Source organism: Prunus persica, chromosome G7 (genome assembly GCF_000346465.2).
Source record: "Prunus persica cultivar Lovell chromosome G7, Prunus_persica_NCBIv2, whole genome shotgun sequence".
NCBI classification, from domain to species: Eukaryota; Viridiplantae; Streptophyta; class Magnoliopsida; order Rosales; family Rosaceae; genus Prunus; species Prunus persica.
The window spans coordinates 12,227,108-12,241,857 of record NC_034015.1 but is presented as its reverse complement, the minus strand read 5'-3'; the positions used below and the strand labels follow the sequence as shown (position 1 = coordinate 12,241,857).

Sequence of the window (14,750 nt, the reverse complement as noted above, 5' to 3'; positions counted from 1 at the left end):
GTTTCAATGGGTGTTCCACTCTCATAGTTTAAAATATCGATAATATTGACGAAATATCGAGGATATTATCATTTTTTCGAGTCGCGGATATTTCGGAACATATCCATACACATATCATATAAATATCGATAATATCATAAAATATCGATGTCGGTAATTTCGCTCACACTTCAGCAATATTTTGTCAAAATATCGCTATAATATCGAAAATATCGATATAATGGAAAAAATGAAAAGCAAAAAAAAAAACACAAAGCACACACACAAAGGGGATTCAGACCCTTGCCATTTCACTCCTCCAAAGCCTTAACCACTATGTTGCTTATGTTTTTGTGATAATATGCTAAAATATGTATATTTATATTGTTTTGTTTTGAACAATCACATGCAAAACTATTTTGGGGGTTTACCATTTGATGACTACTCTTCACAATACACTTACTCTACACATAGAGATGATGAAGATAGTGAAAAATTTGAACCTCATAAGAACTCTGTGTGATACTAAGTCACTCATGTATCTTACCATGCAATGTATAAAGTGTAAAATATTGTAGTAAATCATTATATATAAATGATTATGGTGTGTTTAATCTTCTTTCATTAATTACTATATATTTTCTACACTCACAGTGTTTGTTAGCTCGCAATATATTCAACTTAAATCAGTTAACCCATCATGCAATGCATTTCCTTCCAATTTTTTGTGATAAACTAATAGATAATTGACTGAATAAATATCCTCCAAAGTTTCAATAAAGATTTTCAAGTTTTTCTTACAATTTTCGTGATTTTTATTCAATTTTTATCGATATCGATAATATCTCGATATTTCCATCGAAATTTTCGTGTTTTTTGACTACCGATATTTTCGATACCATTGATATTTTAGACCCTGCCCGCTCTAAATGCTCATAAATTCAACACCTCAATTGGTTTCTTTTGGGGAAGATGAAAGTCCTGGTAAGCTAGTTCTTGTTTTGGCTTTGTGTCTCTTGGTATAATCTTCAATTTTCTTCTCTAGTTGGTTGGTTTGTATGTCTGTAGGTATGTTTTAGAGAGGACTATCCTCTACTGCTAGTTCTTGTTTTGGCTTTGTGTCTCTTGGTATAATCTTCAATTTTCTTCTCTAGTTGGTTGGTTTGTATGTCTGTAGGTATGTTTTAGAGAGGACTATCCTCTACTACAGTGGAGAGGTGGCAGCTGGAGCTTGAGAAAGCAAGGTAATGAAGCAGAGAAGTTTTATTGTTCGGAGAACTCAGTTGGTATTTTTGAAGGGGATTCATACTGATAACATGTTATAAAATTAAGGGAGAAAATGTAAAGAGGTGTGATATGATAAAGATAAAGTTTCACCATGTTTATTCTACTTTCATTTTTGGTAGGGCCACGTATTTATATGCTTACAAGATAAGAGATTGAATACAATATACCTATAGGTTACAAGCACTAATTACAAATACTTAGCGCATAGGTTACATACAATCTGAAGGATGGAATACTAAGAGGTATAGTGGTCATCCACCAACTCATCCATTTACAACATATCAATAAATATTTATGTTATAACACACAAAATTTCCAAAAGAAAATATTTTTCTTCGTTTATAAGTAAATAATGTATTTATTAACACACTCATCAGTAATGGAAGACAAAAAGTGCATACAAATGATGATGATGATAATAATAATAATATCCATTTTGTCAAAAAGAGCATATTTAACACACTCATTGGTTCAATATTAGTTTCTTATTCTTGGGATGTTTTGCTTTTAAATGATGATAATAATAATAATATCCATTTTGTAAAAGGAGATTGAGATTTTGATTTTTTTTTTTTCCCACCTTTCTGTTTACAGGTTGCATATAAATTATGCTTTCTTTGAATTACATAGTAAAATTGTACCCAAGAGAAGAAAAAAGAAGTTCTGGAATGTCTCCTCCATTTAAACAGGAACTGTTACCAAGCTGATGTAATATGTGGGAATAAATAATCCGGTACCAATCACAAAACGCTACGTGGACAAAAAGAAAATCTCCTAGATCAATTAATTGAGCCCATTTATTTGGTAAATTAATTGATACTAAAAATAGAGATATTATCTTTATTTTAAAAACATAATATTGTTATATAACTAATGGAAAATTGTAGAGAGAATTGGAAAGTAGAGAAAGACAATAGAATTTGTATCAATCAACTTGTATCTCTCATCCTGGTAAGTCCTCTTAGTTATAGGCTTACAATGATATGAAGACATTAACAACTCATAACTATAATATTTAGTGCATAGGTTACATAGAATTAGAAAGGGTGAATGCTAAAAGGTATGGTGGTCATCCACCAACTCATGCATTTACAACACTCCCCATTGGTTGTCCACCATACAATTGACATAGTTGCCTCATTAAAACCTTGCTCGGAAAACCCAGTGGGACAAAACCTATGCAAAGGGAAAAATAGTGCAACATTCTTCTGGATCATTGATATGGTGTTGAACACGCTTATACTGCCTCGTTAAAACCTTCATAAGAAAAACCCTGTAAGAAAAAAACCTAGTCGAAGGTAAAAGAGGATAATGCGCATATGTCCTATATGTAGAACATTGTTGAATCCTCCCCATGATGATGACAAACTTGAATTATTTGAAGATAGTGTGTCATTCCCTTGAATCCATGTTCAGGTTAGAGTAATACCAAAAATATCTAAACTATTTTCAAAAATCCTTCCACATTAACAATTCTTAAAATAACATCATATTCTATAATATCATCAAAATAGTAATATAAGCAAACTCATACATTGCCGTTACGAAGACAAGAGTATAAAATTGCATGATGTAATAAACTATTCATATAAATTTTTGTCTACTATGCTAACATGTCATAGGCTCTTCAAGAGACCTAAATATTCTGATAACTTCTTTAAAAATTTGAATACGTTGCAACGATATTGAACTTGAATTCAAATTCATAACTCAATCATTATACTCACTTGAGGCAATTTGATCATTTTCATGAAATGAAAACTGAGTATAGACATTGAGCTTCAGGCTCCTTAACTTCTTAGAGAGTTTCTTTCTATAATTTATCTATGATATTTTACATATCTCTGAATATATTCTTATGTATTCTACAAAAGATCGCTTCTGGCGATATGCTTAACTTCATAATCTTTATATTTTCATATAGATGTCAATCTCTATAAATATGCAGTAAACATGCTTTATAAACAGGAACATGGCTGTATATATAATCTGACAAGAGAACATGATCAAAATTCTATGTCTTTACATGGATACATTGTGCCATATCCGGTGATTTTATTTCACTGCATAACCTAAACTATTTCATATCTTTTGGTGTTTGAACTCTAGGTCCGTTTCTTCCACGTTTTCCAAAAATATTCAATTTTACTGGACTGCCTCTTCCAGTTTGGCCAGTCTGTCTTTACATTGTCTACAATTATAATAAAACGCAGATCAATATCATCATACCCCTTGATAACTTTAGTACGTACTATATATAAACAGTATCATTGATGATCATCAATTTATAAACCCACATTTCTCTTTATGTATGCATAAGATATAGACATTTTCATAGTCATTGGGTACCCATGCCTCTTCAAGGGCTTTCATTATTTTCTAATGGACTTATATCTTCTTATAAGACTGTATCTTTTCCGAGATTAAATATGTAGGAAGTGTGGATATTTCATTTAGTATTATATTATTTGGGCTGCATGGACCTTTTAATATAGTCTCAACTTCAACGAAGCCAATTGTGGACTACTTAGGCACACAACTAGATAAATCATTTGCCACCACTTTAGATTGTATAATTAGGACATCAACATTTTGATGCGATTTGTCACTTCAACTGTGTCTTTAAATGCATCTAGCATTTAACTTGCAATCTTCTAGATTGCGGTTTCTTTTCTACCTTATTTTCACATTAAGTGGCACAAAATTTTGATGAAATAATAATGAATGCATTTCATAACGATACACGTCGTTCTTCAAAAACAATATTTTCTCCCCCTAACGACGGGAAATTAGTCTCATCAAAATAATGCTTTAATTAGAGTGGTAGGTATTGTCCTCGAAGGACCAAATGTAAATAAAAGAATTTGAAGGATAGAGACCAAAATGATGTGTTTACAACAGTACAGAGACTATTCACAATAAATAAATAAATAAAATAAAAACCCTATAATGATTATGATACCTTAATCACCTCAATCAACAATAATTAGCCCATCCCACTCCAACACCTCTCCACGATAGAAGCCAGAAACGTAAATGGGGGGAAATTTTTTTGGTTCCGCCCTTGTCCTTATGGGTGTCACTGTCAACTCCTTTACATAGGCACTAATGCGCACAATATGAGGACTGTGTGTGCATGCTTCAAATAACCCTAGGCAAAAGATCCAAAATCCAGCTTAGAGCTGAGAGCGCCCCCCACAATCCAAGTTGATGGAAGCTGGCGTGATAGTGATTGTTGTAAGGTTGCCATTGTTAAAAGTCGAGCTCCGTACCCCAAATTCGCAGGAGAGCGGTCCTGCATTTTATTGTATTGTTTCCATCATAATACTTATTGGTGACTTTCTCTGTTGTTCTCAATGGTAAAGCTGGAAGATAATTTAAACCTACCGGAGGTGTACGCCAATTGCATTGCTTCTGGTCAGTTAATTAACTTGGATAAATCGAACATCTTCTTTAGAGCTCTTCTCATGTGATTGATTCTAATGTCTGGTTTCGTATTTGGAATTGCTGAACACTCCCTAAAATAAAAAATTTCCTATGGCGTGCTGTCAATGGTTTCCTTTCCCACTTTTGAGATCCTTTTCAAACGTAAGCTTTGCCAGTCTCCCATTTGCCCTTTTTGCAAGGAACAACCTGAATCCATTGAGCATACACTCTTCCTTTGTCCTTGGGCTGCCAGAGCGTGGTTTGCTAGTTGTATTGCTTACAGACCTCTGCCTCAAGCTTTCACCTTCGTTGGATAGCTGGATTCTTGATCTTTGATTGTGTGAGACCTTTAATTTGGAGGAGAAAGGATGGATTATGACTCAATTTGCTTTTACTAGCTGGGCTATTTGGAAAACTCGTTGTAAAATGGTGTATGACAATTCAAATTCCTGCCCACCATCGCCAGAACTCACGGCCTCCTTGGCGGATAGAAGTATTGTGGAATTTCTCACTCGTGAGCTCAAAAGAAAATAGAAACCATTTCAATAATACACCTGTGATCAGTCATCAGTGGGTCAATCCTCCAGTGGGGACTGTCAAAATAAACTATGAGCTGCTTGGGATAAAGTTACGAATGCAGCTTCTGATGGAGTTGTGATGAGGGATCATACTGGTATTTTGCTTGATGGCATTACACATTGTTTCCAATCATTATCAGCTGTGCAGGCTGAATGTCATGCGATCCGGAGTGGATTGGAGATGGCATATGTACGAGGTTTCACCAATGTTATTGTGGAAACTGATTTCAAGGTTTGTTTTGCTGCTGTCCAAGAAGATATTTCTGTCTCAAACTGGACTCTTTACCCTATTCTCTATGACATTAGAATGCTAAAAGTTTCATTCTCTTCTCTCCGGTGGGCATGGACTACTCGAGACGCAAACCATGCAGCTGACTGGGTGGCTTCGCAAGCACGAAGGGGGTTGTGTGCTGAGGCTTGGGTCATTCGACCTCCAACTGCCCTGGTCTACATACTTTCACGGGATGGATTACCTTGCCCACCGAACTAGACACTTTTCTAAGTTTTCTCTTTCATTTTTTTTCGTTTATTTTGTTTACTGTTTTGGGACCGACCTCTCTGGTTGGTATTTTTGGTTTGTAGCCCTTCACAGTTTTGTTGTTCTTCTATAAAGGACTCCTTTTACCAAATAAAAAATAAAAAAATCCATGCGAATCTTATCATTGTTCTATTTTGTCACATTCTTGTTTTGTCAGTTTCCAATTTGATCATTGACTTCTATCCAAGTCTCCCGGCAAATGCATTGAGCCATAGAAATTCACGGCCTACCCTAAAGTCTATCCAATAAAAGCCTCGAGCCATGCAACATCCACCCCATTGGCCAACAAGAGCCAATTGACCACTCTTTCACATAATCATATGAATTACAATATTTTTCCTCCTTTTTTTCAACTTCAATCACCGTCTACTTCTTCTAATCTAAAAGGAAGTCTTAAGTTTGGACCCTTAGGTAGCGTTTGGTTCACAGGAAAATGGATTTGGGAATGGGAAATTATTTGCTTTCCCATGAATGGGGTAAGTAATCTAATGGAAAGACACTAGAGAGAGGAGGAAATCGGAACAAGGAACAGAAGTTGACAAAGCTCTTAAAATGCTTATGAGAATAGAAGAATAAAATTTAAAGAACAAAGGAACATAAAGCCTGCCATATCAGAGCCAACATAAGTTTGTATTTCTCTAGCAAAAAGAAGGAAAAGGTTTGGACTTAACAAAATGTACATTAATTTTTTTCATTTCTACAGGCATAAAGAGGAGGAGAGGCTTGTTTAGCGTTTAAATTTAACTCAAACTAATTTGGTTCACATTTCTCTTTGAAATAGACTCCAGTCACAAGATTCTAACAGAAATGTATAATATTCAACTCAAGGGAAGCTTGATACGATCCAGTTACAAACGAAAATATTTAATCTATGACTAGCAGACAGGTTTTCACCTCAACCCCTTCTATGTATAGGGGCGCACACATGCATGTGTGTGTGTAAAGAGAGTAAGCACTTAAAAACAAACATGAGAAGGAATAAGCTTTCCTGGATTCATAGTATTGTTCGGATCTAATGCTGCTTTTATTCTTTTCATTGTCTTCAAAGCCTCCATCCCCAATTCTTGTTCCAGATACTGAAAAGTGAAAAAGAGAATCGCATTAGAATAAAGAAAATACTCAGTCTTCAAGCTAAGTCCATTATTGTAATGGTCCCAACCATCAAGTTTATTTATAATTTTTGCTCTATACCAACTATCCCTTTCAATGTATGCTTGGGACATTAGCCAGAAACGGCAGTTCCAAAGCATATGACCATACCTATTTAACATTAAATCGCTAGCAACTCCACATATAAATTAAGTACCTTCATTTTTCCTGTACCAACGCCATGTTCACCTGTACATGTTCCTGCTCAATTGTCAAATACCAACTTTTAGCACCATAATTAGTCAACTTTTGTGGTTTAATAATATTTGGCCAGTGGAAAACATAAAAGAATTAACTGACTTGGGATATGTATTGGTGACTACATGTAGATATAATAGATTAACAAACTTCACATGTATAGATACCAAGAAAGAGAATCCGAAAAAGATATTTTAATAATAGCCATTTCCATAGCACCTCGATAATTCATTGACTCGGAGAATAGAAAAATTCTAAAGTGGGCCCCAGAATAGTTCGTACCTTCCATTGACAAGGCAGTATGGACCATAAAATGGTTCAGTCTCTGTGCTTCTCGTCGATGTTCTTCATTGTAAGGGTCAAAAAGAATCAGTGCGTGGAAATTCCCATCACCAGCATGAGCAATAACTGTGCTGTGGTTAGGAAAAAACAATAAAGGCACTACAACAGTCAGTCCATTTAATCGTCCCGGCTATCAGTGCACAAAAATATATTTCATCATAACTTCTCTCCTGAATAATATGGGAATACAGTCATTTGACTATACATTACCAAATCAGTTCTGATGCATCCAGCTCTTGTTTGGACCTTGATATCAATTCTGCAAGGCACGACAGAGGAACACATACGTCCTGCACATAGTGAAAAGTAAAACATAAAAAAGAGCACCTTTGAGAATCTAAGGAAACCAAAAATGTGATTTTAACAACCCAGAAACTATTTCTTTGTATTTAATAATTCCATGTATGCAACTTAAGGGAATTAGGGAGCATAAGAAACCGTTGAAACTTTTTAGGAACTTCAAGAAAAACTTATAAGTTAATTCTCAAAAGATCCACCAGGTTGCCCGAAAGGATGAAAGGTAAGAAAAGAAAACAAAGCGAGATTCTTAGAAATCCCTCCCCTTTCACAAGCAATACATTCTTTTCTGCTCTACTATGCCCTTAATGAGCCAACAAGGAAAAATGCTTTTAGAGATGGCAGCATATAAAACATGTACAAAGGAAAGAATTAAATTGATAGAACAAGAGAAAAAACATCCTAGTTGTCACCCATCGCCCGCCACCCCCCAACAAAAAACATTAAAAAGAAAAAGGAAAAGCACAGGAATATAAGCCATGTCAACCATAAGCACATTAGGATTCACTGATTGCTCTCAGTAGCATGTTCTGAGAGCAATTTTGGAACTCATTTAAAATGTTTGGCAACTTTATACACAGATATAAACAATTGCACATAAAAGTCCAGAACTATAATTCAAATATACTGATATTAACTGACCGAAATCATTGCCTCGAAATTAGGCTCCATTGCAAAACATGCCCAGAGTGCCTCCTTCCTCATCTGCATGTAACAAAAGATTTAAATATAGAGTATGACAACAAGGACTAGTTGGATTGATAGATCCAAACAATTTGAAGCATAATATCAAAACAATTTGAAATCGAGCTGCAATTAACCTGTAAGTTTGGACAATAGGTGCACCTAGGAACATAATTCTATCAATAAAAATGAATATGCAGCCACATATTTTATTCAGTGAAAATATCAAAAAGTGAGGACAAGAATCTACAAGCCAAAGCGCGGCATATGACAAATTAATTAATTTTTTTATTTGCACTTGCCCCAATTTTGAAAGCCAATAAGTGATAAAGTAATATATAAATTCAAAAGTGTGATTTTTTTCGTTGAGTATAGTTGAAACAAAAGAAATTGTAAGTCCCATAAATAAGGAGCACAAATACAAAGAGAGATTTAACAACCACAAACCCACAATGGATACAAGAAAATAATTCCATTTATTTGTTGTACACCAATCAAATATTCAAAACCTTCCAGAGTTCCTTCTTAGTTTCAGGATCTTCCGCAAAAATAAAGTCTGACCCATTGTGTTCAGAAGCAATCTTCTGAACTATAAGGGTTTGTTCAAGGGAATATGCCTCTGAAAAACAGAAAGAAAAGAAATCGTGAATCACTAGAAGTAGAGAAGGCATCTTAATAACTTTTTTTGTAAAATGAAACGTCAATGTTGACTTGATGGGAAAAGGGGCGGGGTTCAACAAAATAAAGCCTGTGGTCACAATGAAAATACTATTTCTTGGTTCCTTGCTGAGCATGCTAATCTAGCTCTTCTAGTGCAATTGATCGTAGATATTTGGCATCCACTTAGACATGCATATTCTCTCTTGTTTCCCTCTTTTTTCATTTTCCTTCCCCATATTTTTTCCCCAGGAAACTGGTACAGCCTGGGCCAAATAAAGAATCACCGGTTGATCCAAGAGGCAATAACAGACCTTTACCTACTAACATAATCAACTGCTTTTTCCAAAGCCTATACAAACTAGAGCATGAACTGCCGGATTCCTCCTTAATGTTCACTGTGTGTCAAATCATTTGTAGATTTCATGACTTTGTCATATACCGGGAGAGGGAAAAACGAAATAGTTTTTTGATACCGGGTGCAGTTAGCTCAATTGTAGAAATGTTCTCCTTTTAGAAATATATTTAGCCAAAAATAAATAAAAACAATACATGACAGCCAAGACAGAAAAAGAAGAGACCCTATTTCACCTGTGCCTATAAATTCGAACATTAAAGTCGGAGTTTCAGGCAAACTCTTCCCATTAGCAATGTTGATGGCCCTCACTTGAACCTCATCCAGTAGTTCAACCCTTGACACCTAATGATTATGAAGAGGAAATCTATGAAGAATTTAAAACGTGAATGCATATATGTAAGCAGCTAAAGCTCTACCTGTATTCCAGACAGCATAGTAGCAATAGCAACATCTGCAGCATCCTTAACTGTAGGAAAATTACACATAGCAACCTGCAAATTTCTGTCACAATTAATAATGGAATGCTATATAAGAGTACCTTTAAACATAATTGTAAGTGAGGATAATGTAACTGCAAGAATTAATCAACTGAGACGAAAATTTCTTGTGGAAGAGAGAAATCATAATATTAACGAATATCATAGGAGAGGTCCAAAGAGAGGTCACAATTTTTAAGATAAATGAAGTTTTTAGATATAATATATAATAGAAGACCTATCAGCATACCACTGAATATTGCGGAATTTTTTGAAGCCGTAAAGTGACTTCTGTTATTACCCCAAGAGTTCCTTCACTTCCAATGACCAGGCGGGTCAAATCATACCTATGACATGCAAATTTTATAAAGCTCACAACATGACTAAGTTTCCATGAATCTCCTAGAAGATAAACAACGTATTTAGTTATAATTTTAAAAAATAAAATATAAAATAAAACGAACCCTGCAGCACTCTTTCGAGCACGAGATGCAGTCTTAACAACATCTCCATTTGCAAGAACTACCTGGAAGATAAACAACATAAGAAATACAGAATAACACATGTGATCCAAGCCGTTTGTTCATTCTCCAGTAGCTTTAATGAAAGGAGAGAATGCCGATCATCTGTTTGTTCATTGTTAATGTTGTGGTATTTTTATTCAAGGAGGCTGGGTGATTCCAGAAGGGTGTTATTCACTGCTTTGTGAAAATATTGCTGCTCTTCGTAAAGGAAAGAAGGCTAAAGTGTGGTTGGGTTGCTGCAGGATGGCTATTTTGTGGGTAGTATAGATGGAGAGGAATATAAGGATTTTTCACTGTAATAAGGGGTAGGGTAGAAGAGCTTTTGGAGAGGGTGAGAATTTTGTCTTCACTTTGGGCTTCTGCTTCATCAGAGTTCAAGGACCTTTCACTCTCTTCTATTCTGCTAGACTGGAAGATATCTATTGGATAACTTCTCTGTAATATTTTTGTTTGGGATTCTTCACTCTCTTTTTTATACTAGATTGGAAGGAAGCTTTTCGTTAGTTTCTTTATTGTAATCAGTTGTATTTTGTTTGTTGGCAGACTCCTTGTTCACTTTCTTGTACCCTTTTAATTTTTTTAAACTGTTTCTTCTATTTATAAAAATAAAAATAAATTAAATTAAATAAAAAATAATTAAAAAAAAAAAAAAAGAGTGTTCCAAGCATTAGTAAAAATAATTAACACACCTTGAGACTGATGACATTATCACGCATGGTTCCATACCTACATGCTAAAAACAAAATCATTAAAATGAAAAGTAAACCAGACCCAATAAGTCAAAATTTACATGCTAAGACCTCAAACATATCCGCCCAAACATAAGATTAAAGAAAAGAAATATATCTACCACAGGAATGAGTAGCTTGAACATTAAGTCAGAGAGAGAGAGAGAGAGAGAGGCCCAGTGCACGTAAAAAAGGTCCTAAATAAAGTGGACAGCAGAGCAGCTAATGTTTGGAGGAGACATGAGACAAAATCTACCATTCATCTTCAAAATTTACCAGATCTCATTGATGTTATTATGAGTTTCCTGTAAAACACGTATTTATGCCTAAGTAATGATAAAGGATATCACATGACACATATAAAGAAGAACGGGCAGAGCTAGGGTGACAGCATCACATGTGCTTAAACCAATTACTTCCATAAGACACTTAATTAGGTGCTAATTTAAAGAGTTTCTTTATATAAAAGGTTAAAGCTCAGTCAAAGGCCTTGTATATTAGCACTGAAAAATGCATTTATTCAATTAAGTTTAATTAACCATTAAATAAACAGAAAGCAATCTCACATCCCAAAATTAAAAGCTAAAAGAGCAGAATAACTACCTAACAGCTAAGGATCCGGAGCAACGTGTAGCACACATTCCTCCAATTGTTGCACCAGGCCCTGCTAGTCAACAATGGTGAAATACATGAAAATGGAAATAGCACAATTTACTTAAGAGAAAGAGACTTACGGAGGAATGAAATACATCAAAACATAATCTTTACCTTAAAAAACATCAAAACATAGTATAGGACTTAGTTACTCTCACCGCATTCAAGTGAAAATGATGTTCAAAAGCTAAAACATAGAATTATAGTAACTTAAGGAGTTTCTCCTCAAATTTCATGCATATAACTCAAATGGTTATACGGAAACACCAAAAAGTAGCACTTTTAAACAAAAGCTTTCAAGCTCATTGAAAATACATATTAAACTTGAATGAGGAAACCGATGATAACACATACCTTGATGATGGAAACAAAACAATGTTCCAGATAAGGTTTTTTGGTTAGCTCAAATGTCAAGTAAACACCACTATATTGTAATTATTTGACTTGGTTCCAACTTGACCTTAGAAAGAGAAGGTACTAGGGTCAACTTATGAGTAGGTTGCTCCTTTAAAGCAAATTTAAACTGTGTATATAACCAAATCATAATAACCACCAAATACATGAACATTAAGAACCAGATAATGCTTTAATACATGCATTGCATTCATACAGCTTCTGATGCCATGTTTTATACATAATGCTCCACTAGAATGCATTTGAAAAGAAGAAAAAAAAATCTTCAAACAGTGTATCAAATAAACTTGATAAACAATTAATACATCCCATGGATAGATTACAGTGTTTGATATGACCAATAACCATTACCCAAAAAGAAAAAACTAACTAACCTGGATCCAGGGGAAAGAATAGACCATAAGGCTCCAGGTATTCATTAAGCTCCATCCATCCAACCCCAGGCTCAACAACCACATCCATGTCCTCAACATGTAATGCTTTAACATGCTAAAATTTGAAAATTTTGAGGAATATAAGCATGACAGTAGAAAAGAAAATTGTCCGCAGAGGGATATGAATTAAACACATTCATAATTTAAGCCAGTCTATAAACTCTGCTGCTAATCCCAATATTATAAGGAAATAGGTGAATCATGTTACACAGACAGTATTGATTCCAGATCTGTATACGTTCAAAACTGAAGAAAACTTGGAACTTTATTAGGATCATGCACTGAAGCAACAAGTTGAGAGATTTAAAGGTTAATAATTTTACAATCTTGCTAGTTGCATACTGAACCTCAAGTTACAAAAGGCAGTTACTATTATGAGCTTTACTTATTGTGAAAAATCAGGACTGACAGTAGACCAGAATTGGCAGGTGAAGAATATTTTAATTGTGAAAAATAAAAGTTTTAATACTAAATCACACTCGGTGCATATACATACATTCATTAATGACATGTCTATGCAAACACCTCCATTGGGAGACAAGGTATGACCCTCAATTGATGTGGCTCCACCATATGGTACAATGGGAACCTGATTTACATATAAAAGCAAAAGCAGTTAGTACTTTTAATGTAAATTTAATTGTCCAACACCAGTGAAATTAGAAAGCAAAATACACAAGATCAGATGTGTGTTTCTTCACGTATTGTTTTCAATCACAAAGTTCATGTGAGAAATATATTCACTACATTATTGGGTTCACAATCCCAAGAGAAAAGTGAAATTTTAAACATTCAAAAGCATAACAAGTAACACGGATTAAAAGAAAACAAAGAGGGTAGAAAATCATTAAATTTATGAAGGAAGGAGAATTTCAGACCTTATGCTTGTCACATGAATTGACTATCTTAGAAACTTGCTCTTCGGACCTGAAAATTATGAATCATCTGTGGTGAAGATTGGAATTACATACATAATAATATTTAGACGGCATATTTTCCTGTGAAAACTATCATCACATGTTGAAGAGTCTTCATTCCTAAGTTGACAGAACCATCAAGGGAAAACAAAAGAAGCATAAAGGAAAATCTTTATGAAATTTGAAGTGGAGGTGAAGCATGACTCTCACCTGGGGAAAACAACCACGTCAGGAATATTAACTGCTTTGTGAAAGCTGTTCTGTGGTTTTCCATGGTTATACCTCTCCTCATAATCCAGTGTCATATTATCCTACACAACCAGATACCATTATCAATATTATCATAAACCCATCTAAAAAAACAGCAGGGATTTTCAAACTGAAGAAAGAAAACAATGAATTGAGCAGATTGCCAAATTGGGTAAATGCAATACTTGACAAATAGCCTTCAATTCATCAATAAGCTCTCGTGGGACTTCCTTGTGCGAGCCTTTAACCACAAACTCGGCGCTATTGGACCAAAAATACAGAGTCTTTAAATAAATATTTAAACAAGATAACACAAATGTGATTAAAATGAAAGAAAGTTACCGAGAATTGATACTGGAAGCTTCACAGAGTGATGGGTCTGATTGGGGATGGAGGGCAAGTGATCCAGCTGAGACTGCAAGAGCGATTGGAAGCAGCGAGCTCGACCAGAATAAAAGTGGGTTTTTTGTGCTCTCAGAGTTTGTGGTTGTTTGAGTTCTGACAAGCTTGCGGGACACTGAGGATCGTAGAGCCAAGAAGTTGAAGAAGCACTTTGAGGAACAGCGTAGGCGAGAGAACCACGACGACATTGCCATGGCGGCTGTTAGAGAGAGAGAGAGAGAATGGGCGGTTTTTGAGTGTTTGATCAAATGCTTGGTTTCGAGTTCGACCAAAAAGAAAAAAAAGATCAAATGCTTGGTCTTGGTGGTTACTTTATATGAATTTGATAGAACACTCGAACTGGACTTCGTTTCGCCTGACCACCGAGCTCAATGCGAAGATGTCAAAACACTTGGATTTTAGCATGGTAGGAGGGCCACTAACAATAACATTTTATTATAAAAGTGACAAATAAATCCA

General features: G+C 34.9%; 3 protein-coding genes across 5 annotated transcripts in view; 1 reads left to right on the top strand and 2 right to left on the bottom strand.

Moving 5' to 3' along the window:
- The window catches only part of LOC18771579 (D-lactate dehydrogenase [cytochrome], mitochondrial), a 26,890-nt gene extending 15,425 nt beyond the window's left edge, over positions 1–11,465 (bottom strand). The window contains exon 1 of the mRNA XM_020568353.1: positions 11,374–11,465. The gene's annotated coding sequence lies outside the window, so the exon portion shown is untranslated. The remainder of the gene's footprint in view (positions 1–11,373) is intronic.
- Positions 5,119–5,760, top strand: LOC109950392. The gene is made up of 2 exons (XM_020568979.1): positions 5,119–5,206; positions 5,333–5,760. Exons 1-2 carry the CDS (start codon positions 5,119–5,121, stop codon positions 5,758–5,760), a joined length of 516 nt encoding a protein of 171 aa, XP_020424568.1.
- On the bottom strand, positions 6,475–14,750 carry LOC18771000 (D-lactate dehydrogenase [cytochrome], mitochondrial). 3 transcript variants are annotated; one of them, XM_020568349.1, is made up of 19 exons: positions 14,232–14,708; positions 14,075–14,150; positions 13,851–13,951; positions 13,602–13,650; positions 13,220–13,312; positions 12,664–12,778; positions 11,825–11,885; positions 11,498–11,526; positions 11,183–11,226; positions 10,434–10,495; positions 10,220–10,316; positions 9,910–9,984; positions 9,727–9,835; positions 8,988–9,097; positions 8,437–8,499; positions 7,708–7,787; positions 7,438–7,568; positions 7,115–7,158; positions 6,475–6,884 (listed from the first exon to the last, which is right to left on the bottom strand). In XM_020568349.1, the coding sequence occupies exons 1-19, from the start codon at positions 14,483–14,485 to the stop codon at positions 6,765–6,767; spliced, it is 1,713 nt and encodes a 570-aa protein (XP_020423938.1). In that variant the 5' UTR covers positions 14,486–14,708; the 3' UTR covers positions 6,475–6,764. The 3 variants fall into 3 exon arrangements, with proteins under 3 accessions (XP_020423938.1, XP_020423939.1, XP_020423940.1); XM_020568350.1 differs by lacking the exon at positions 11,498–11,526 and having other exon boundaries at positions 11,183–11,219; positions 14,232–14,707; XM_020568351.1 differs by lacking the exons at positions 6,475–6,884; positions 7,115–7,158 and having other exon boundaries at positions 7,451–7,563; positions 14,232–14,750.

What these genes read in the sequence shown, in the direction of transcription:
- LOC109950392 (XM_020568979.1), top strand. Translation starts at nt 5,119, where the DNA reads ATGGTGTATGACAATTCAAATTCCTGCCCACCATCGCCAGAACTCACG. An exon ending in TATTGTGGAATTTCTCACTC is followed by an intron (nt 5,207 to 5,332) that starts GTGAGCTCAAAA and finishes TTACGAATGCAG; the next exon opens with CTTCTGATGGAGTTGTGATG.
- LOC18771000 (XM_020568349.1), bottom strand. Translation starts at nt 14,485, where the DNA reads ATGGCAATGTCGTCGTGGTTCTCTCGCCTACGCTGTTCCTCAAAGTGC. An exon ending in GCTCGAAAGAGTGCTGCAGG is followed by an intron (nt 10,317 to 10,433) that starts GTTCGTTTTATT and finishes TGCATGTCATAG; the next exon opens with GTATGATTTGACCCGCCTGG. An exon ending in GTTCGAATTTATAGGCACAG is followed by an intron (nt 9,098 to 9,726) that starts GTGAAATAGGGT and finishes TCTGTTTTTCAG; the next exon opens with AGGCATATTCCCTTGAACAA.